Below are 23,806 nucleotides of genomic sequence, written 5' to 3' on the forward strand. Positions count from 1 at the left end.
TGGCCCTGTGGTCCTGCTTCGCGCAGTTAAAGGGAGAGTCGGTCAGCCGACTAGAAAGAAAGGACGAGCAGAAGCTCCTTCACGTGGAAACCATGTGCAGAACAGTCTCTTACTTGAAGCCGTTTGTATGCTGGCCGCAGGCTAAGGACAGACACTGAGATGACAACGTATTTTCTGTATCTAGACACTCACCTGTTCGCTCAAGAACCAGGCAGGCGGCTTCTCTTTCCTGCCCACCAAGCCCAGAGATTATTTAATAGGATTTTGAGGCACTTATCCCATCAAAAACTGTCGGTGTCGCCTGAGAAAGTAACCCAGAGCTGTGAGCACCCTAACGGCTGTATATAAAATAATGGGTTGGATTCTGGATAAGTCCCAAAGGAACATGCTGGTTGTTTATTTTTTATTCTCTTTATGATACTTGTAATATTTTATTTTTATTGTAGGTGCATCCGGTAGAAGCTGTACTGTTGTTAGTAGCTTTCCCTTTAGCTTGGAGCCCAGCCCTTCCAAAGAAAAGGAGACTCGATATTGCTTCAATTTTCCTTTACAAACAATTTGTAAAATCAGGAAAGTCCTTGTCTCAAGAAGTTAATTTTTTTTGTCCTTTAAAAACATAATTTCCATAGGTTATTGTGTAGTTTGCTTGAGTGATGTCAAATGTTTATTGCTAACTTTAGCTCATTAAAATGCTTTAATATATTTACCTGCCATTTGGCTAGTCCATTTCCTTCAAGTATTAGAAATGCCGAGTTATGCACGACTAATTTAATTAACTTGGAGGTTATTTTTCTTATAAAACAAGCACTTGGTAATTCTATTTCTTGGCTTCAGGTTTATGTAATAATAGAGAGGAAATTGTAATTTTATCATATTTAGTTTCAAATGAAAATCAAGAATTAATGGAAACCCCTGGTCTTCTGCATGTTAAATTTTGTGACCAGCTAGAGAATACAGGTTATTGTCAAGGTAAATCAGATGGTCCTTGGAGCTTTGTGTATGGCCAGGGGCTACACACATCTTTTCAGAGCTAGTTATTTGCCTGCATGATCTGCTCAGGGATGCAGTTTGGGTTCTGGTTTTCCCATATAAGAGCCCTTTAGCAGTTACATTATCTACCACTTCTAATTCAGAAAATGTTGGCTTTGGAACATCTTTGTTTTGAGAACAATTAGTTATATAGTTAAAATAAAAGATAATGCAAAAAAAATCTTAAAATAATGATCATAAACTCATTTTCTAGTCTCTTTGAAAAGTATGGTTATTTGAAGCTCAGTAGAGTTATAATATGATCTCTGGGAAGAAAGTCACTCAGTAAAGATCTGCCTATTTGTCTCACACACATACACACACACATGGTTGGCCCAAATGTATTTCCTTAAGTATTTTGTAGACAATAATAGCAGATTGTGTTAAAGAATATGCCTCGGGTCCCCTGGGAAGCTCATTAAGAATGAAGCTACACAGGTGCCCACCTCTAGCCACGGGAACAGGGATGACACTGGGTCTGTTCGTTGTGAAAGTCCCACCCAAAGTCTGATGCTCACCAGAGGCCCCGCCTGCTGACCTGGGAGGCCGGTGGGTGAGCCTGAAGGACATGCAGTCTCAGGCCTGATGGTAAATGAATCATGGGTGGATCTTGGAGCCCAGGTGTTGAGTCATCTGGGTTGGGGCCTGATTCTGTGATCTCACAAGCCCCCAGTGATTGCTGCTGATCTGTGAACCTCTCTGAAGAGCAGCCAGGATTTTTCTAGCATTTTGTGGGTGAGGTAACAGGCATTTGCTCTGAGGCACTCACCTGGATACTGTAGTGTTGATGGAGGCCGCGCTGTGTCCTAGAAGACAGCTCACCCGGCAGTGACGAGCCCCCGCTGCGTGCTGGTGCTGGGCTGCGCGTCTTCGTTGCCCCTGCCCCTCCCCATATGGCTGGCATGTGTTTATCCTTCAGGGAACCTCACCTTCTCCGAGAATCCCGCCTGGGCCCTGCGTTGACTTTGGTCATAGCCGCTGTCCTGTTGGGTTACACTGTGTACTTGCCTGCCTAGAGTAGGAAGCTCTTGAGGGCAGTGTTCACGTGGTGCTTCAGGGCTCAGGGCACTGTCCTCACAGGAAGGACCATCAGTAAATACCCAGCGTAACTGCTGACTTAGCTACTTGATCCAATGATAGGCGAGGCCAGCCTCACACTCAAGCTCTGTGTTTTATGGAAACGCCCCCGAGAGCTCCGGGCGACGAGAGAGAGGGCTGAGGGTTTGTGTGGCCTCTGCAAGGCTCTGCAAGGCTCTGCTTGGCTGCCTGCGGCCCGGGACCTATTGGCAAGGCCATGGCGTTAGAGCAGGCTCTCCCCACGCAGGAACAAAGAGGAGTGTCCACCAGTCCTCGCAGCAAGTGACACTGGGTTTAAATGCATCAACGGGACACTCACAGGGACACAGAGAGCATTGGGCTGACTGGGCACCAGGCACCATGGCCACACCTCAGGGGTGCAGTGCCAGCCCCACCGCCCCACGCGTATGCTGACTCCATAAACTACACGGAGTCCACAGTAATCAAGGTGGGGAAGTTGTACTGGTTGCCGGTGACCTGACCTGTCATGGGCGGAGGAGTCTGCTGAGATGCGGTGACTGCAGGAGCCGCGCAGGGTTGCTTATTGGGTCATGGTGGTCACTGCTTGGCTGGGGACTCCGTTATCTCTGATGTTGCATGTTCAGTAGGACCAGTCCTGTGCACAAGTGCCCCAGGCATTCCCTGTTGACCCCACGGCACCCTTGTGGCAACCTCATGCCTGAAAGAGGCTATGAGGGAAGAATAGGCCGAGAGCAGTGGGCCCGGGAGCGACTGCCTGCCCGGGCACTGAGGAGAGCTGAGAAAGACATTTGGGTAGAAGTCAATGTACCCACATTGTCATGTATTCAGCATGTACTTATTGCACTCCTACTATGTGCAAGACATCCTTAGGGTGTAAAAAATACAGAATCCTTGTATTGTGATCACAGCGCTCAGTTCACTTCAACTAGCCAGTCGTTTGGAGGTGGAATCCAGTTGCAGGGAGCCGTTTCCACAGCAGCCTTGACGTTCCAGCCCAGGGACGGTGTTCTCCCTGTCTCTCCTCTGCAGACAAGGGACTGAGCCTCCAGAACTGGGCTGGGACTGTTCCTTCCTCCAATCTCCCAGACCCCCAGAGGTGGTTCCCCTCATGGTCCCTAAAGGTCCCCTCCTGCTTTCCGTCTGCCTTTCTCCCAGGCCAGACCTCACTTTGTGCGCCCTCACTTGGCCTGGGGTGGAATCCCCTTCTCTCCAGCGCAGATCTCCTGACACCACGGCCTGGTCACATGTCCTGTCCCTCCAGGCCTCAGCACCTCTGCGAGTGTGGCCGGCAGACCTCTTGGGGTCTCTGACGTGCTTTCAAGGGGACCCGTGAGCTCAGAGCAATTTTCATAACAACACTAAGAAGCTGTTTGTCTTTTTCACCGTGTTGACATTTGTATTAATGGAGCCACAGCCGGGGTGGGTGACACCTCTCCGCCTCAGCTTGGGAGGCGGTGGCGCCACCTGACTCGGGTGTTCCTCCATCTGCACTGTCCCCGTTTGAGGCATCAAGATGCTGGTCTCACGTGAGGATGTCCTGGATGGAGAGTAAAAGTCTGCATTTTATTCAGCCTCAAGCAAGCGTCTTTTTAACAGTCCCCATGACCGAATGAAAATGCACATTAAGCACTTGGAAGTACGAGGTTTGTCCCGGGGAAGCCCCTGCACATGGTTGAATTGCAGGCTGAACTGGCCACTGTTTCACGGGCCATCATTTCATTGTTCAAGACTAACTGACCACAAACTGCAGTTACTGGGACGTGGTGCGCAGCAGGCACGTCCTGTAAAGGAGCCCAGTGAGCCTCTGCCCCCGAGAAAATCTCCCAGGATCTGAGCCTCCATGGGACTGTCAGAAAGCTTTGTCTGTCCCCGAACTTGACAGATTCCCTGATGAGGTCAGACGATGTTAAGGAGAGTGATTTTGTATATTTATAATGAAATATGCCGAGACGTGGCAGATCTGCACAACCCAGTGACTCGGCGTTTTCCAGATGACCAGGCGTGATGTAGACGAATCAGGCGCGGGCGACGGAGCCATTCAAGGTGCAGAACAGACCAATGGACACTCATGTTGCCAAGTGTGCGAAGGGCACTGCTGTGCTCGGCTTCCACAGGGCAGCTTTGGAAACTACCTCTTGTTGAGTTTGATGTGGCATCAAATAGGAATGTCCAAGACTATGTGCAAAGGCCATACCCCCCCCTTTCCTGGCTGTGTGTCTGTGTGCGGCCAGGCCTCCACCATACCCTGCGGTCCCCACGGGAGGGAACACAACAGACAGAATGCGGAGCCCACGTGAGAACCCAGCTGTCTTCTCCTGAGCTCGGACATGGAAGAGTTTACAGATGGGAAACAACACCACCCTTCCCACTAAATCAGCTCAGTTTTAGAAAACATGGGGTTTTGCACAAAAGCTATCTATATTAATATACCTGCTATTTTATTTTAAAATTAATTAGTGAGCAAAGATTTTAAGTCTCACTTTTTATTTCTAGCATGGTAAATACTAATAGATGGAACCCATAAGAACAAAATCTTTTGAAGTCCTCAGTCATTTTTAAAAGTATAAATGGGTCCAAAGACCAACACATATGAGAATTGCTGCTTTAGGTTGCACACTCTTGAATACTGATGCTGGCCTAAATGGAACGAATTCCCGATAACTAAAGCTTTGGAGGTCACTTAACCCGCCCTGGCCTGAAAGGGCACAGTCCTTGATGAACTTCCCCAGGCCCCGTGCAGCTAATTTGCTCCTTTTTGCCATCAGATCGGTCAACATGTCCTTGGCTGGGGTGTGGCCCTGTCCCCATTCTGTGAAGACAGCATTGGCACTGACTCTAACTCGGTTCCCTCCTAAAGTCATGTCCAGTGCAGTTAACTTAACTTTCTCAGATTAAACCTATGCAAAATATTTATAAAGTTGTACTGGTCACACTTCTTAAATTAAAACCTCAACAAAAAATGTGTGTAATTCTTTCCAGAGTGGAAGCATCATGATGTATCATATATGCATGCATGTATATATGTGTATGTATGCATGTGTGTATATGTATATATGTATGCACATCTATGTGTGTATGTCTATGTGTGTTACAGTTTAACAAATCATACAATTATGTATGTGTGTATGTGTGTATGTGTGTATGTCTGTATTATGTGTGCACGTGTGCCCGCACATATACATGTGTGTAGGTGTGTGCATACATGTGTAGGTGTTTGTGCATGTGTCTGTGCATGTGCATACATGTGTGTTTCTGTGCCTGTATGTATGCATGTGTATTTGTATGCATTGTATATCTGTCTGTATGTGTATGCATGTTTGTGTGCGTGCATGCATGTGTGTATCTCTGTATATGCATGTGTGTATGTGTATATGTGTATGTGTGCATGTCTGTGTATGTGTATGATGCAATTTAACAAATCACAGAATTAGGGAGAGATCCCTTCATTCTCCTGATAAGGAAAATGACTTCTGACAACTTGAATTCCTTGTCTCATGAGTTAGTGCAGAATTAAAATAAAGTCTCCTGTTTGCTAACAAATTTCAAGTCCAGAGCAAAAAAATAGCACTTATACCTTTTTTTAAAAGTCTGTACTCTTGTCATTTGGAGGACATTTTTTACTTGATGGCTACTTTTTATCTGCAGTTTTATGGCTGAGCAACCTGGCGGAGGAAACCTAGTTTAGTCCAATAGAGTAAAACTTCGGATGGCCAAAGCTACGGAGGCAGGGTGTCCGGACATAAACATCTCTGGACATGTGAAACATAGGATCTGAAGCTGAACAATTTCAGTAAAAATACCAATGCAAGCAAAGGAGTTAGGACCTCAGATTATAATTCTAACCCAGGTCCCCGTCTTTATCAGTGGGCAGTGTCTGGATGCAGTTGTATCTGCACAGAGCAGAGCTTCCATTGCAGCTGCCTGGGATGCTGCTCCTGCTGTAAGGCATCACCTGTTCTTCAGCGTCTACTCGGTCAACTAAGGACTTGGGGTCGTTATTATTAATGCCCATCGTTTCCCTTGAATCCAATAGAGGCTATTGGATTCCCTTTAAGCATGTGAGCATTTTTTACACTTTTATTGAATGACCCTGGTATTCTGAGTCTTTTTTAAAAGATTTTCCTGTGTTTTTAAATATTGGCTTTTACCCCGTGTTTTGGTGTTGTACAAACTGTAGAATCTTCCTTCATACAGGGAGCGTGTTTCTCTCTCCATTTCTAACTTTCTGTAAACCCAATAAAAAAGCTTGTTATAATTGTATAAAATTGAGCAAATAGATTGGGAAGGGGTCCCAGACACTTCCAGTGATGTGCAGAAGTTACAGTGAACTTAATTTTTTACTGTGTTTTGGCCACTACAGACTGTTGAGCTTGCATATAGGTTCCTTCGATAACCAGATTCTGACTGGGCGAGGGGCTGAACCATAATAACCATTCAGTCAATGGTAGTGCGTGTCATTAACAAACATACACAGAGATTTGGGAAAAGCAAACAGTGGGCTGTGATTCTCTCTTTTCTGAGTAATCCTGATTATACCAACTACTTATTTGTCTAACCTTTTAGATTTCACATGTGTTTTCAGTGAGTTCTTTCAGAAGTCTTTTTCGTATTCTGTCTAAATGCTTATAAAAAGAGACTGCCTGCCGTTCAGGAGCCTTCGTGCCATTGTCCCTCACAGTCCCACCCAGCAGAGAGCAGCGGGCGGTTCCTCGCGGCCGGCTGCCCGCGCCCTTCGGAAGGAGCCGGTTTCCCACCGGGGGGAGGGGGGTGTCAGCGGCGAGCAGATGCCATCCCATATTTGTACTTGCTGCTCTGCAGCCCGGGGGCTGCTTTATAGCAGCTCGCGCAGTGACATCGCGGCATAGTTTCTGCCTGTGGGGCCACGTCAGCTCACACATTCCTAAGGATGCGGTGTGGATGGGCCCTGTCCAAGGCTGCTACCAGGAATGCTTTCTGCTTTTATGGCGACTTGGTGCCTAAGGATAAAGACAGTCACCGAAAGGAAGACTGCCAAGTGTCTGGAAGTATACCAGGGACCAGAGCAGAAGCCCCAAACTCAACACGACAGCAGCCTGCAGAGCTTGAACTGGGGTGCCGAGGACGGGATCTCAGAAAAAGCCGCGGGTCTGCCTCCGTTTGCACAGTGGCCGGATTCGAGTATGCCGTGGAAGAGTTATTTTCACTGTTCAGACCAATGATTTGTATAATCGCACCCCGTATTCTGTGCTTTCTACACTTAGCAATGGTTTGTGGAGAAAAGCCTCACTTCCTTCCCAGGATCATCTCTCCTGCTGGACAACTGTGCACGTGACGTCATCTCACGTCATTCCTTACAGGCTCCTCACAAAGCCTTTATTTCTCTCCTGCCCCTCTCCTAGTTTGCTGTCCACAATGACTTTCCTGAACTTCCACCTCTGTCATCACCCTCATGTGTCACCTCCCTCGGCCCCTCCTTTTTCCTTGGAGATGGTGACTGCGCCCCCTTGGCCTGGTCAGTTCCCCCATTGCCCATCCCGTCTGGCTGAGCAGCCTGCACCCCCTTTTTCTTCTCTGTATCTGAGACACAGTTGCCTCTCCTCTCTTACCTCTTGTGTTTGCTGTAACTCTATCCAGTACCAGTTCAGGGCCCACTGCGGAGAATAGAAACCCTCTAGTTATTCTGGTAGAAAGGGCCTTGCTAAGACTGGGGGGACTGCTGACAGACCTGCCAGGGCAGGCTCAAGGCAGGGCCCCCAGGAGTGGCTTCCAGCAGCACTCACCACCGGCTACCCCAGGGACTGGCGCCACTGCCCTGGTCCGGGAGCCACGAGCCAGCGCCGGGTCTCGGGTTTCACACCTTAGCCGCGACCTGGGACTGAGAAGCTGCCGGCGGGCCCGCTGTGTTGAGAGTAAACCGCCTCCCAGATCTGGACCCGCAACATGGAGCCTCCGCGTCCCAGGCCTCTCTGTGTCACTCAGTTCCAAACGCAGGTCTCCTGAGCTGGTGACACCCGCTGTGCTGGATCCAAGTCACGCCAGGGCCGGCGGAAGGGGCACCTGGGACGTGCATTTTGTCTTCTCACCATGGTGACACCCAGCACCTGGAAGGAGCTTGGAAGGGAAGTTGAGCAACCCTGTCGACTCTGCCCTGTCTTCTCCGCCGGCTCGACTCGGCTGTTGGTGATGTGTCTTATTTACTCATCCCACAGTCTTCGTTCTCTCAGGTCTTCTCTTCCGACTTACTGTTTGAATTTCTGCACCCAGTCCCAGGATGCTTTTGCTTCTTGGGCCGTTAATGCCTTTATTCCCTCGCTTTCCGTCCTCGTTGCCCTGGAGCTGTCACACTGCTCTTTGCTGGTGATTTCCACAAGCGTTGTACCCCTGTGCGCCTGAACCCCGACAGCCGTGGGCCCAGCTCCGGTGCTAGGAGCCCCCCCCGGAACTGAGGTTGGGCTTCAGAGTCTGGGGAGCAAGCCAGTCAAGGGGGGTATTGACTCATTTCTAAAGCTCACCTGCCGCACCGTTGCTCTGCTGCGCCTCCCATGACCAGGGGACCGTTCCTCGGGCCAGCTGAGGGGGGCAGACCTACCCAGGGCTCCTGTGAAAGAGCCAGCTGGGCTCAGGGGACCTGGTCAAGTCTCGTCTCAGGTCCGAGGAGAGTTTAGCTAAAGGCCCGCAGTCCGTGCAAGACTTAGGAAGGGCGGGCTTCAGAGGGACTATCGCAGGCTGCTTTCCAATTTCCGTCAAAATGTCTCATCTCTAAACCTTTGCTCATGGTCTGCCATCCTCTCTCACCTCAGTCACTGCCTCCAGGTCCCCAGACTGCATTTCCTGGGTTAGGAAGAGCCCTCCCTCCATGCAAGAGGCAAGATCCGTGCCAGTTTTCTCTTTCTCATATATTTTAATAGATATAGTCATGGAATTTAAGGAGGAGATTGTTTTGGTTCTGTCACCTACTCTGACATTTTCCAAGAGAACTTGTCAATGACTTGCACATGAACACGAGGCCGCGAGACAAATTTAGTGTCACCGGCAGGAAGCTGACACCATGCACATGTGGACGCATGGCCCAGACTAGCTTCAGTGCAGGTTCCAGGAGAGCTCAGACCTGGTCCCTGCTGCCTGGTCAGTTCTGGAAGGCTTGGAAATGAAGTGATAATAAAAGAAAAAAGAACTCTTTCATTTTTCCAGGGAATTAGTTATTCATGAAACCAAATTAGCATGGCTGACGCTCTTCTCAGATTCACTCTATGACCTGGAAGTAATGTTGTTTCCCAGAGGAGCCTGAACTTTCCGTTTTCACTTGGTGAAGAAGCCGTAGGCGATAGGACATAGTGTTAGGGACACATCCCCATTACCACTCTCTCTCTGTCACGCGGTCTGAATCGGGAGAGGCACTGGGAGGGGCACAGCGCTGGGGCACAGGGGCAGCGGGTGACAGGCCAGGTGTGGAATGAGGCCTCTGAGGGGCGCTCCCGAAGGAAAGGAGTGACAGCCTGGTCACACAGGCGTGTCGGCCAAATCACAGCCTGCAGAAGATGACGACACTGGACTTTCAGTTGACACACACTGGGTCATAATGCCGAGTATTTTCCAACCTTTTAAGAATAGTTAATATATAACTCTTAAAATAATAAGAGAGGAAGACAAAGAAGGAAAACACAGAAAACGAAGCCTGTCTTTCCCAGTCCTGGTGTGTGCTCTGAGCAGACGCGTTCTGTCACCTCCGCTGGGTCCTTCCGTTTCCTCCCTGGCTTTCCCCAGCGCCCTCGCCCGCTGTCGCATGCCCCCCTCTCTTCACTGTCGGGTTCCTGGTAGAGTTGAGACGATTGACTGGGGAGGCAGTGTGCCTGGCGTTTAAAAACACAAGCTCTGGAGCCAGCTCCCCTGGGGGCAGATTCTGGTCGCAGCTGTGTGCTTTTAGGCAAAGCACCTCCGAGTCTCAGATTTCTAATCTGTAGCACAAGGTAACGGCAGCCCATCTGAACATATACACGTGGAAATGCATTTATAGTTCTCATTGAGGGTTTGTAGGGATGAGTGATATAAGGATGTACAGGGCTTGGCATAGTAGGTGCTCAACAAAAACAAGCCACTAATATTTAAATAGTTGTATTATTATTTCTGCAGGGAGACATAATGAATAGGCTTGCCTCCTTCCACCTTTCAGTTATGAAATGTGTACAGACAAAACATTATCTTCTTAACAGATAATGCCAAATATCTGAATAAGAACCGAAAATAAATGCAGACAAAGCACCAGCCTTCTACATCCTTGCTCTTCAGGTGGCACGTTCCCTCCGCGTGTGTAGGAGGCCAGCGCGCTCTCGCTCACGGGCCCGTCTGAGCACGTCTGAGAGAGGGCTGTGCGCTGAGGCACCCGCACCCTGTCCCCAGTCCACACTGGCCATCGGAGGGGTCCCACCTCTGCTCTGCACGTTAGAAAACTAAAGCTCAAGGCGCAGTGTGCCTCGTCCAAGCCCAGAGGTCTGGGGGCGGCGGGCGGCGGGCGGCGGGCTGCGGCGGACCCCAGGCCTTCCTCCGGCACAGCTGCAGCTTTCTCATGACGCCATGTGGGTTATGGGTCCAGGAGAGGTCGCCCGGAGATGGCTGGTGGGTCAGCTCACAGATGCAGACTGGGCCTTGTCAATGCTAACGTTTTTATGCCCAAACTTACTATTATCGCCGATGGTGTATTTCATTTTCATAATTAAGAATATTTTCAGGAGTCAGAATTTTTACTCACATGCATAATGAATAATTATAGAAATTATAAAAATACATAATTAGCCTGGCCAGAGTGGCTCAGCAGTTGGGCATCGACCTAAGACCCAGGAGACGGAGGTTTTGATTCCCAGTCAGGGCCCATGCCTGGGCTGCGGGCTCCATCCCTGGTGAGGGGCGTGCAGGAGGCAGCCGATCCGTGACTCTCATCATTGATGTTTCTCTCTCTCTCTCCTCCTCTCTCTTCCTCTCTCTGAAATTAATAAAGACATATTTTTTAAAAAATACATAATTATACTCAATATAAGGGAAAGATCCTTTGGACACGAAGAAATGTTTATCCTCCCAATACCCCTGGAGCAGAGCCACATTGGTGAGGCCCGCGGTTGCAGGGACGAGTGCCTGCCCAGGAGACCCTGGCTTGCCGTCCTGTCAGGTTTAGTCGTCCTGATAAAATGGTGAGAGACGAGTCCTTCAGAAACACCTTTGTGGCAAGGACAGTGTCACCATATTTACATGGCTCTTGAGGGAAAAACACTTCCTGCTGCTCAGACAGTGTAATGGTCAGCGAAACAGCCGGGGCGCTTGGTTCTGTACGTTGACCTTGGGGTGCACGCGCGCCAGGAATGCTGACGCTTTGCTAACTGGGCACGGTTACAGGCTCCCCTTGCCGGGCAGAAGAACACACCGCCCTTCCCCATCCACAGCACATGCTGGGGTGACACACAGCTCTGTTACTCTAGGGGTCCATTGATCTTCCAGGGGCCACACCCTCATCTTACTCTGCAGACCCCTGAAGCTCCTCCAAACTCACACAACTTATTGCTGGTAGAGGGAACCAGCCCCCCGAGGCTGGGCCTTGTGGGTACCAGGTATAGGGTCACATTGTCTCATCTACGTAAGTAAAACCTCCCTGATTCTCTAAAGGGTGAATTTCTTGTCTCTATTCCAGTACATCTGACTTTATGGATGAATGGGTTTATGCTTCAAAAATATGCTTTATTATCCACCTAATCTTATTTTGTAAAAAATTAAACACATATAAATAAAGGAAATGTAAACAAAAACCTCTAACCCTAACCTTGAATGTTCATTGTTGGACATTGTTTTATCCTTGGCTTATTGACAACTGTCTTGTGAGTCTTCATTTTAGTAATTCATGCAAGACAAAAGGAAACAAATATATTTGGCAGTTAAACAGATGTTTTTCAAAATTGGGTTAATACTCTCTTTCTCATTGCTTTTGTTACTTTGTTATAGCCTTGGAAATACTGAGTTGATTTAATTTTTGCGATAAATTAGTATGCTCTTCCAAAATACAAGGAATGAGATTGATTTGTCAGAAGGGGGAAGGCCTTCTGCAGATTATAATTATGACAATTAAAGGATGGAACCTTCCAGAACAAAACTAACTGAATCACTTCAAATTTTACTAGTGTTACTGCTTTGGCACCTAAAGGCATTCTTTTGCTTTCAAGAGTATCATTTAAAATGTAAATGCCTGTGGAGATATAAACTTTAAATCTTTGTCAGTGAACACACTGCCTAAAAGACAGTAGCAAGAGTTAGCAGGGGGCTGTTGGAGGTGCATTGGAATCCGTTTCGTGCCCCATCAGAGATGAGCCTGGCTGTGCAAACGTTCTTCGGGAAGTGCCGCGTACCTGGTTCGGACCTCTCTGGACTCAGATCTTGATTTTAATTGTCAGAGAGTGGTCACTTGGTAGAAAATATCTAGAATAGTACCTTAAAATGTTCTTGGATTTGAGACTGTATGATCAGGACACATGGCTCATTGAGAGCTATTAAACTCACACTACAAAATGAAATCTAAACACCTTGACGTCACCCAGGGGCCCAGCAGGAGACAGGTGTCACGTTCAAAGCTACTGTAATGCAGGGACTGAAGGCAGCTCGGAGAGCCCATGCGAATGGCTCACCTGAGATTAGAGCAGAAGCTATTGTTCCCCTGAGGCCTGAACATGCGGGGAGATGGCATGTGGTGCTGGCACACGACAAGAGCTAAGGTGTGGTGGGGACAAACCGACAGGCGCTGTGACTGTCTAGACAGGTCAGAGCCGAGGCCCAGCAGGCCCCCAGGGAGCACACCTGCCTGACCTCGCCTTCCCCTAGTCCTCTGATCTCTCGCTGGGTTCCTGTTGACCAAGCCCAGCCAGGAGGCAGCGTGAGGGAGCCTGGCCACAAAGCAGCGCCCGGGAGGGGAGGGAACGGACCTGGAAGGGCAGAGGGACAATGACCAGCCCAACCCTCACGTTATCATAATGACACGGATCTCACCTCCAGTCTCTCCCCATTGAGAGTTAGTGGGAGCCTCTGCTATTGTTCTGCCCTACATCTCTCCTCCCGGGTCTCACGGTTCCCTGCTCCCGGGTCTCACGGTTCCCTGCTCCCGGGTCTCACGGTTCCCTGCTGCCGGTCTCACGGTTCCCTGCTCCCGGTCTCACGGTTCCCTCCTCCCGGGTCTCACGGTTCCCTGCTCCCGGGTCTCACGGTTCCCTGCTGCCGGTCTCACGGTTCCCTGCTCCCGGTCTCACGGTTCCCTCCTCCCGGGTCTCACGGTTCCCTCCTCCCGGTCTCACGGTTCCCTGCTGCCGGTCTCACGGTTCCCTCTTCCCGGGTCTCACGGTTCCCCGCTCCCGGGTCTCACGGTTCCCTCCTCCCGGTCTCATGGTTCCCTGCTCCTGGATCTCACGGTTCCCTCCTCCCGGTCTCACGGTTCCCTGCTGCCGGTCTCACGGTTCCCTCCTCCCGGTCTCACGGTTCCCTGCTGCCGGGTCTCATGGTTCCCTCCTCCCGGTCTCATGGTTCCCTGCTCCTGGATCTCACGGTTCCCTGCTCCCGGGTCTGGAGGCTCCCTCCTCTAGGTCTTTACCCCATTCTCTTCCACATCATTCTGTGCTAGAATATGAGGCATCCTTAGAGCACGGCTGTGTTTCTTTTTTGCACAATCTTTTTCTTTCATTTTTCTTTGCCAAAGTTTACCTGGTTACTAAGTCTTGAATAGTTGGTTTCTAAAGGATTTCTTCCTTTGACATAATTCTTAACACCCTGGCTGTCCCATTTCCCTGCTATGCTGGTTGTCTTGAGCTCCTTTACCTGTATGACTCTCCCTACATGGACTGCCACCCCGCCCCCCTTCCGACAGTAAGTGCCCATCCCCATCGGTCTTTGCAATGTGACAGGGTTTTAAAATTCATTTGTCCCTGGCTGGCGTGGCTCAGTGGTTAGAGTGTCGGCCTGCACACCAGAGGGTCGCGGGTTCGATTCCTGGTCAAGGGCATGTACCTGGGTTGCAGATTTTGCAACCTGCAGATCCACTTACCTGGTTTCTTAGAGACGGCGACACGGTGTTTACAGGTTGTGCGATTCTAACCGCTGCCCCCTCTTTTGCTCCCTCAGATCCGAAGCCAGAGCAAAGCGTCGGGGTCCGGGCTCCGCGAGGGGGATGAAGTCGTCTCCATCAACGGCAACCCGTGTGCCGACCTCACCTACCCCGAGGTCATCACGCTCATGGGGAGCATCGCGGACGCCCTGCACATGCTCGTCAAACGGTACAGGCGCGGCTGGGCCCCCGCCTCCCCGAGCGGCGGGAGCGATCGCCGCTCCCAGCGCGCATGTAACATCGTTAAGGGGGAGCCGGGGCGCGCTATGAGGGGCAGCTACTTAAGCAGGGGCCACGGAGTCTGAAAAGGGCGACTCTAATCCACTGAATGTTCTGGTTCATTGAAAATTAACTTGAAAATTTACAAGAGCTTTGTTGAAAATCTCAGTTAATTAAAACTAGTTCCCTAGACAGCTCAGTATGTTGAACATAGTTTGATCCTTGCAGGCCAGGGCCACTAATTTATAATTCCCAGGCTCCCAGATGAATTAAACACATTTAAGTATCAAACCATTACACTGTACACTAATTTTCTTAAAGAAGATGCCCAGGCGAAGGAGCAGAGCAGGAAACCCAAAAGCAGCCGGATTCCTGCTCGCCAGGCTCTCCCGTGAAGCCAGTGTGTGGGTGGTTAGAATAAAGTTTTTGGGCTATCAGTGGAAATCACTTGTTCATGTGCTCTCCCCAAATCCACCCTCCCCACTAACTGCTTAAAAACACAAAAGTTAAAACATAAAACAAAAGAAAACCATGAGAGCACTCATACTCTCTCTCTCTCACACACACACACACACACATTGTAGCATCCACATTTTTGTTGTGTATAAACCACAGTCGAGGCCATACCAGCGTCGCAGTGAGACCCTGACCATCACGTTGTAATAGCTCCAGAAGGGGAGCGCTGGCCTCCTGGAGGGCAGCCTTCGTGGGGGTGTCAGAGGACCTCTCTGCAGAGACTTGACATACAGTATTACCCCTGATAATCATGCAATATGATTCCATTTCTATACAAACGTGGACTCACTCTGGACAAAAGCTGGTGAAAATAAAAGAAAGCTCGCATTATTCGTAGCATCTCCCATCTAACTATTTACCCATCGGGCCCAGTGTGCAAGCCCTTAGGCTCCTACTTATTTATAAAGCTGCCACGTGCTTTGAAAGGAACCTAACGGGAAGGTTGTGTGTGTGGTCACAGTGTGCACCCTCATCCTGCACTAACCCGAGCTCTTCAAACACTTCCATCTTTGCAAAGGTTTAATCTCATCCCAAATAGGGAAACACCTTCTCTACTTTGTTCCCTTTTTAGTGCCTCCATGATGTAATGAGGCCAGTTTCTCTGGAACACGGTGTGGTCTGGAACACTCCCTACTAGGTCCTGTTTTCTGTGATCTCTCTCACTGGGGAAACCTGTGGTGCTTTAGAGCTGACGCTTAGGTGCATATTTACTGTCAGAAATAACTGGACTAGTTCTCTGCTACTTTCAGTAAATGGAATCATGACTATCATTTTCTCTTAAGTACTTTGACTTTACCAAATAAATAATTGATGGTATTGAAAATGGAATCTCAAATTAATACCCACAAGAAGGCAGTCATCATATCGCCATCATCACTATTATCACCATCACCATCACCATCACCACCACCACCACCATCACCCATCACCACCACCACCACCACCACCACCACCACCACCACCACCACCATCACCACCACCACCACCACCACCACCACCACCATCACCACCACCACCACCACCACCACCATCACCACCACCACCACCACCATCACCACCACCACCACCACCACCACCACCATCACCACCATCACCATCACCATCACCACCACCACCACCACCACCACCACCATCACCATCACCACCATCACCATCACCATCACCACCACCACCACCACCACCATCACCACCACCGCCACCACCATCACCCATCACCATCATCATCACCATCACCACTCTGGTATCTGAATGCTGTTTCCTGGAATTAAATATTTCTCCCACTCACATAACTGTCCTCTATCACTAGAGGGCAAGTGCCCTTTTCCTGGACAATTGCCCAGAGAGAGCTGGGTCAGCTATCTTAAAATGCTTCTTTATCATTAAGCCTCTATTATCTTAAATTTTATTAAAATAAGGTTTTTAAAAAAATTTATAATTATGGGAGAAGGAATTGGGGAGAAGGAAATTTTACTCTATACTTCTAGGCTCTTCTGGGTGGTCTAAGAATTAAATTGACATGAGACATCAGCAGGAGAAAATAACCAAATTTAATTATGTTTGTTTGTACAGGGGGCTCATTAAGACCAGGGGGCCTGAGGGAAGCTGGGCTTGGACACCACCTTGAGCTAAGGAGATGGGCAGTGGTTTGGCATTTCAAAGGGGAGGAAGGAGCAACTGTTTGGTAAACAAATGTTTGCTGGGCCACAAAGAGACCATGGGACACAGAGAGGGGTCTGAGCTCCAGGCTCCAGCCTCCCCACGACACCCGGCCCATGTTCTCTGTAGATACCTCTGGTGAGAGCTCTATTCTGCCTCATTTCTCTTGGGCAGTTAGGGGGCAGGTCAAAGGTTCTTCCTGAGTCTTTTGGTTCTTAAAAATAGAGTCATCCTCCTGGCAGAGACACATTTTGGGGTGTCAAATTTTGCGTCCCTGCCTATGACAATGACACACAAGTTGTGGAACTGAGTACCTATGTAGACTGAATGGAAATGAGCAATTTAAGGTATAAAGCTTTAACCTCTAGTGCTTTCATGGTTTTATTTGTGTATATCCATTTTATTTCGGCCATCAGTAAGTGCTAACATTGATCTGACCGATTTGCCTGCATTACAGCCTCCAGGGCTGGGATGAATCCAGACTCTCGTCTCCGCTTCCTGAGTCATTGACAGCATAATTCAAAGTGACCTAATCCAGTTCCCTCCAAGCCTTCCTCCATCAAAGCGCTCTGACCTCCCGGTACCCTCACGTCCAGTTGCACAGGGCGTATTCATCGTCTCCCACATGAGAAAGAGCTCGTTAGCTGTCACTATGTTTTAAAAATACTGTATTATAAATTTTTTGTGGATTACCAGGAAGTGTCACAGGTCACATGCTTAGAGAAAGCTGCGTGTCATTTGCTTGTTTTTGTTTAGTCTAGTCTAGTTTTGCTAAATGCAGTCAAAAGCGAAGTTAGGAGTAGCTGCTGTATTAGGCTGAAACTGCACGACCACGTAAATTCTCAGGCCAGCTCCCTTCAGTAGACAGAAGTAGGGCTCGCTTCCTCCAGCTGAGGACCCCGCCCTCCACAGCGTGTGCGTTTCGAGGGCGGAGGAGGGAGGCAGAGGACACTGCTGCTGCTTAAAAAAACAAAAAAACACCACCTCTCAAACGTGAGAAATGAAGGGATCTCCTCCAACTGTTCTGTGAATGACCCTTCTCAAAACAGGTAGGGTTTCAATTAGGGTTTTAGCAAGAAGTTGCTTAACCCTTAAATTGACATTGCTTCTTGCAAACCCAAATTTGCAAAACCTTAACTGGGAATGTTAAGGTTGAAACCAAAGGATCACGGTGAGGAGAACGGGGCTCCTCAGCTGGGAGACAGAGGAGCAGCCTGACTTCAGAGGTCCTGTAAGGAAATGGCCCCAAGTGACAGGTTCACTCGGAAGAAGGGAGGCGCCTCGGAGTATAAATACCCCATGACTCAGTGACCCATTGCAGCAGGGAGAGGCTTTCTCTCGACACCAGAGTGCTGGGCGGGTCCACCGATTACAAAACAGGCGCACCGCGGCCCAGCTGGAGCTTCATCCTTCCAAGAAAGCGTAGCCCCTGAAAGGGTCGCGTGGCTCACCTGTGCAATAATATTGCTCTGACCTGCTGGGTGTGCTTATGTGACTTTATACCGTCCAGACCTCAACTTAGTCAATAAGACTGAAATGCTTTCTCAGATCAGAACAAACATAGTTTTAAAAAACACAAAACAACCAAATACCTATAGCTAAAGAGTATCCATGTATCTATAGCCCATCCTTTTAAAAATTAAAAGCTGAATTTAGGATGGATTTAGGTTTTGTGATCTCTTGTGGGCCTTTTTGCCTCGCTTTAAGGAAAAAATTATTTGGAAGATCTTTAAAAATCATAGAAATACGTTGCCGGTTTCCATTTCCGAATGCGCTGCAGCTGGCGTTTAGGAGACACTGACTTGCTGTGTCTGAGGCATCGAGAAGGGTCGGGAAGCTCTTCGGCAGGTGGGGCGCGCTGATCTAACTGTCTGCAATGATTTTTCTGTGTGCAGACCTTCCAGTGGAGTAAGTGAGACTTTGGTCTCTGAAACCGAAAACAAAACCCATGAGCATCTCCCCCCCGAGGGGCATGTGGAAAGCACCACCCTGCAGATCCGACCGGCTGCACAGAGCCAGGAAGGGGAGCCCCGCCTCACCCTCATCGCGAGTGGAGCCCCCCTCGCTGAGGACCAAGGGAGTGGTCCTGATTTTTCTGGGAACAAAAAAGAAGAAACCGGCCTGAGCTACCCTGAGGCTCCCCACATGCCTGACCCCACAAGAGGACACTCAGCAGAGGAGGTTGTCTTACGGGAGAAGGCAGACTCGGGCTGGCCGGGCCCTGTGGTTGAGCTACAACTGTCCCTGTCACAGGACATACACACGGGCACTGGTTCCCCCACAGTGGCTCTCCTGGGGACTGAAAAATCTAAGTGTCCTGACCCAGATCCTAACTCACACCACGGCGGGACCGTCCACATAAATTCAGTCCCCACTAGTGAGAAAGGGGACCCTTCTCTGCAGTCCAGCAAGATCATCCAGATCTGCAGTGGCCAAGAGCTGAGAGTGATCCAGGGGCCGGCCGCCGGGCCGGCGGGGCTGCCCCGAGTGGAAGTGGTCCTGGACTGCTCTGACAGGCAGCAGGCGGGAGGGTGCAGGCTGCGGGCGGGGGGTGTGGATTCCCGGCTGGAAGGAGGGCAGTCAGAAGCACCTCCTTCTCTGGTAGCCTTTGCCGTCTCATCAGAAGGCACCGAGCAGGGGGAAGATCCGAGCTCGGAAAGAGATCACAGCAGACCTCACAAGCACAGAGCACGCCACGCACGTGAGTCCCGCCGGGGGCCGGCTGAGGGGCTGGGGGCCTGGGCATTCTGCTGCTGCTTGGGCTGCACGGGTGGTTTTTTTCTTTTAAAGATTTTTTTCTTATGTCTCTCATTAGCTTTTAAAAAATTATTAATGCACAAAATAACAAAGTGGAATTGGGGACGCTACCAGTTTCTGAATTGGGAACAGTAAGTTTGAACTCTGTAGCAGAGTCAAGTGTTTTTCATGCACTTTCTCCTACCCCCAGAGGCACAGTCGCTGTGAAAGACAGTGACATTGTTACCGTTGCTTTTTGACTTGTCTCAGCATGTTGCCGTATTTCACGTTAACGCAGCACATGAGAGCACTGAAGCAGTGTGGGCTCTCGAGTTTAAATGTCAGGGACCCCGAGTCCGCTGCTCAGAGGCGCTGTGAAGCGCGGGCTGCACGGCTGATCTTAGAGGCAGGTCCTCGTTTGAAGCAAACGGTTGTGCAGCTTGATGACGCCTGCAGAAGTGGTTGACGGACAGGGACATGTGGGAGCCGGCAGCTACATGATCCTGCCGGTTTTGCAAGTCTTCACTAGACTGCGGCGCGTTTCACCCACCTCTGGACAGCCGGCAAGTCTCCAGGGCCACGTGGAAGCGTTTAAATGTCCCCCAGCAGAAAATGGGTCTAAAGTCAAGGCTCTTCCCAGTGCCTCGTTTTACCCGGCGGAGTGATTAGGGAAAGAATGAGGCTGAGACGGCAGTTAGGTTTTATGACTCCTATTTTCTTTCCTTTTTCCACACATTTCGGAATGTCACTTAGGAGCTGAAGGCTGAGGGGATGCCTGAGGGAGACATGACCGTAATGCACTCGGTTATTCAAAGCAGTAGATTAAGTCTTCTAACCTGTTGTCACTCCTTTCAAAGCATATTTTTAGCATGACCATTTGTAGCTTCATTGGCAAGTGCTGTCAATCATTCCATATACTTGAAGCATCTGTGGGCATCTTCACATTTATAGATTTTAAACAAGTGCAATAAGGCGGATTCACATACTTGGCATGTTGGCAGTGATGTTAGTGACAGGTGTGCAACTGCGACTGTCAATTTCATACTAACTTGAATAATGCAGTCAGGAAAAAAGCACATTTAGATGACCATGCACTTTGTTTTCCCTGAAAAATATTTTATTACCAGTGAGTATCTGTAACTTTGTTATAAAACTACTTACTCTGATTCTATTTTTTTTAAAAAATTAACCATTAAATCTGATTTTTTTTTAGTACAAAAGAGCCAATTTTCTTTTTTTTTTCTTTTTTAATATATCTTTATTGATTTCAGAGAGAGGAAAGGAGAGAGAGAGAGAGATAGAAACATCAATGATGAGAGAGTCATTGATCGAGCCCACAACCCGGGCATGTGCCCTGACCGGGAATCGAACCCCGATCGCCTGGATCCCAGGTCGATGCTCAACCGCTGAGCCACGCCCTGCCGGGCAGAGCCAATTTTCAATCATAAAATACTCAAAACATTTTTCTGAAATTTCTATTTATTTTGAGGTGTTCAAAACTTATTTGTGAATCGTGCTCATTCTGACTGCATACAGGATTATAATTAATTAATGCTATACATTAATTTGCCACCAATTTCTTTTTATAACGATGATAAGATTTTAAATTTAAATTTTTATTTTAAAGCTGTCAAGCTCTCATTTTAAATGATTTAATTTTCGAATCAGCTCTTACCCACCGTTAAAAGGGTCCCTAATCATATAATTTTTAAATTTCCCCAAGATTTGCACTTATTCTTGCTGCAATTGAAGCTGTATTACATTTCCTAAACAGCAACACATTACAAACAAATCTGTGTAGGCACCCTTGTAGCTGAAGTTTCTGACGTCACACGACCGCGTGTCTGATCCTGTTTGATCGCATGTTGAGTTATTAATCATGACTCAGTACCTCCAATTACTCACTTCGCTTCCCTCATTCATAGGAATTCAGTCTCCATGGCTGGAAGGACTGGAGGGAAGTCAAAGTCAGAAAGAAAACAAACACAAAGGAGAAAACTTGAATATTTAAAGTCATTGCATTAAAACATTAAACTAAATAGCATTTTTGCCCCCCTCACCCCACCCCTGCTTTTTAAAAAATGCTTGGAAATAGTTTTATGTTAACATTTTATTTTTTAAGCGGAGAAGTACAAGATACGTTCTGAAGTTGCTTTCCAGGAACCATTGCCTTTTTAATTAGCTTTAATTGCGTCCGGGTAGCTGAGGTTTCGGGCCCGCGCACGGCTGGGCGCAGGTCCCGGGACGTGGCGCGTCCCCGAGGCCCCGGGTCAGCAGAGCCGCGGGCGGCGGGGCGGGGGGGGGGGGCGCGGAGCCCGCTGAGTGTGCCTCTGTCCCCCCAGGGCTCCGGAGGAGCGAGAGCCTGTCGGAGAGGCGCGAGCAGGAGGCCAAGTCCCGATGCCGGAGCATCGCGCAGCTGCTGACGGCCGCGCCCAGCCCGCTCGCGCGCTCGCGGGGGGTGCTGATGTTTAGGCGGCGGCGGCGGCGCGCCAGGAGGTTCACGCTGGTCAGCTACGGCACCGGGGCGCTGCGGCCGCAGGGCGACGCGGGGGACCCCGAGGACGCCGGCTGGGACAGCGCCTGCGAGGCCGAGTTCGAGGCCGCCCTGCGCGGCGCCAGCGAGTCGGACGCCGACGAGGAGCTGCCGTCCGACGGCGACGACGGCGCGCGCGCCCTGACCTTCAACTGGGACTCTGCGCTCGGGGACGTTGGGAAGAAGCCGACCCCGGGGGACAAGATGGAGATGCTGCCTGACACCTCGGGCAAGGGCGCCCTCATGTTCGCCAGGAGGAGGGAGAGGATGGACCAGATCTCGGCCCAGCGGGAGGAGGGGGCGGCCGGCCCAGGCGCCCCGGCCACCCACGGGCAGGCGCAGGAGGCCGCGGGGACGGGCCAGGGCGCCGTGAGCCGGAGCTACCTCGAGGTGAGCCCCGGCCCCGGCCCCGCGCCCCAGCACAACGGCTTCGGCGCGGAGGCCCCGCGGGCCGCGCCCACGAACAGGACGGCCCGGCCCTTCCCGGGGCCCGCGGCCCAGCCCGCGGCCGCCCTCTCCCCAGCGCGCGTGACGAGCCCCGCGGCCGCCCTCCCCGCGCCGCCGCCCTACTCGGCCGTCACGCCGCCCCCGGGGGCCCCGGCCAGCCCCTCGCAGCCGCCGCCGTGGCCGCAGCCCGCGCCCTGGTCCCCCGAGCGCATCGCCTCCCGGGACGAGAGGATCGCGGTGCCCGCCAAGAGGACGGGCATCCTGCAGGAGGCCAAGCGCAGGAGCACCACCAAGCCCATGTTCACCTTTAAGGAGCCCAAAGTGAGCCCGAACCCCGAGCTCCTGTCGCTGCTGCAGAACGCGGAGGGCAGGCGCGGCGCGGGCGCGGGGGCCGGGGCCGACTCGGGCCCCGAGGAGGACTACCTGAGCCTGGGGGCCGAGGCCTGCAACTTCATGCAGGGCGCGTCGGCCAAGCAGAAGACGCCCCCGCCCGTGGCTCCCAAACCCGCCGTCAGGGCGGCCTCCCAGCCGGCCACGCCCGTGTCCCCCGTGCCTCCCGCCTGGTCGCCCGGCGTGGCCCCAGCCCACCCCCCGGCCTTCCCCGCGGCCACACCGCCGCAGGGCTCCGTGGCGTCGTCCCTCAAAACCGCCCCGCCGTCCTGCCCGCCCGCGCGGCCCGCCGGCTCCCTTCCCGCGGGGGGGCCCTGCAGAGCCCCCCAGGCGGCCGGGGCCGGTGCGAACCACGCAGCCAAGCCCGCGGCCGCGCCCGCGGGGAGCGCCGCGCTCGGGGGCGCGGCGGGGCGGCCCGGCGAGCTCCCGGGGATGCAGGGCAGGGGCGCCCAGCTCTTCGCCAAGCGGCAGTCGCGCATGGAGAAGTACGTGGTGGACGCGGACTCCGTGCAGGCCCGCGCCGCGCGCGCCCAGTCCCCCACGCCGTCGCTCCCCGCCGGCTGGAAGTACTCCCCCAACGTGCGAGCCCCGCCGCCCGTGGCCTACAACCCCATCCTCTCGCCCTCCTACCCCCTGGCTGCCGTCAAGTCCCAGCCGCCGGCCGCACAGGCCTCCAAAGCCAGCAAGAAGGGCAAGAAGCCGCTCAACGCCCTGGATGTCATGAAGCACCAACCCTACCAGCTAAACGCCTCCTTGTTCACTTTCCAGCCTCCAGACGCGAAGGCTGGCCTCCCCCAGAGGCCGGCCGCCAAGGTCAGCGTCGCCCCGGCCGCCCCGCGCGCCCCGCCGCCCCGGGCCGTGGGTGCCAGCTCGCCCGCGGGCGCGCGGGCCGCGTCCGTGTACTCGGTGCCCGCCTGCGGCCCCCAGCCCGCCTTCTTCGCGGAGGCCGCCTCGCCCGTCAGCGCCTCCCCAGTGCCCACGGGTGTCCCCAGCTCTCCAAAGCAGGAATCGGCCTCCGCCTCCTATTTTGTGGCACCAAGGCCCAAGTTCTCCGCCAAGAAGAGTGGTGTCACAGCGCAGGTGTGGAAACCCTCGATCGCCGAAGGGTAACCTTGTAG

At 51.3% G+C, this 23,806-nt stretch overlaps 1 protein-coding gene across 2 annotated transcripts in view; it reads left to right on the forward strand.

The window, feature by feature from the left end:
• The window catches only part of SYNPO2 (synaptopodin 2), a 127,256-nt gene that overhangs the window by 81,981 nt on the left and 21,469 nt on the right, over positions 1-23,806 (forward strand). Inside the window, exons 2-4 of one of the 2 annotated variants that reach the window (XM_081134108.1) lie at positions 14,209-14,360; positions 18,478-19,283; positions 21,661-23,768. In XM_081134108.1, coding sequence (XP_080990234.1) covers positions 14,209-14,360; positions 18,478-19,283; positions 21,661-23,768 — 3,066 coding nt within the window. Of the gene's footprint in view, positions 1-14,208; positions 14,361-16,879; positions 16,930-18,477; positions 19,284-21,660; positions 23,769-23,806 lie in introns of those variants that run through there. The other variant, XM_081134109.1, reaches the window with a different exon arrangement.

Source organism: Miniopterus schreibersii, assembly GCF_964146895.1.
Source record: "Miniopterus schreibersii genome assembly, chromosome: 4".
NCBI classification, from domain to species: domain Eukaryota; kingdom Metazoa; phylum Chordata; class Mammalia; order Chiroptera; family Miniopteridae; genus Miniopterus; species Miniopterus schreibersii.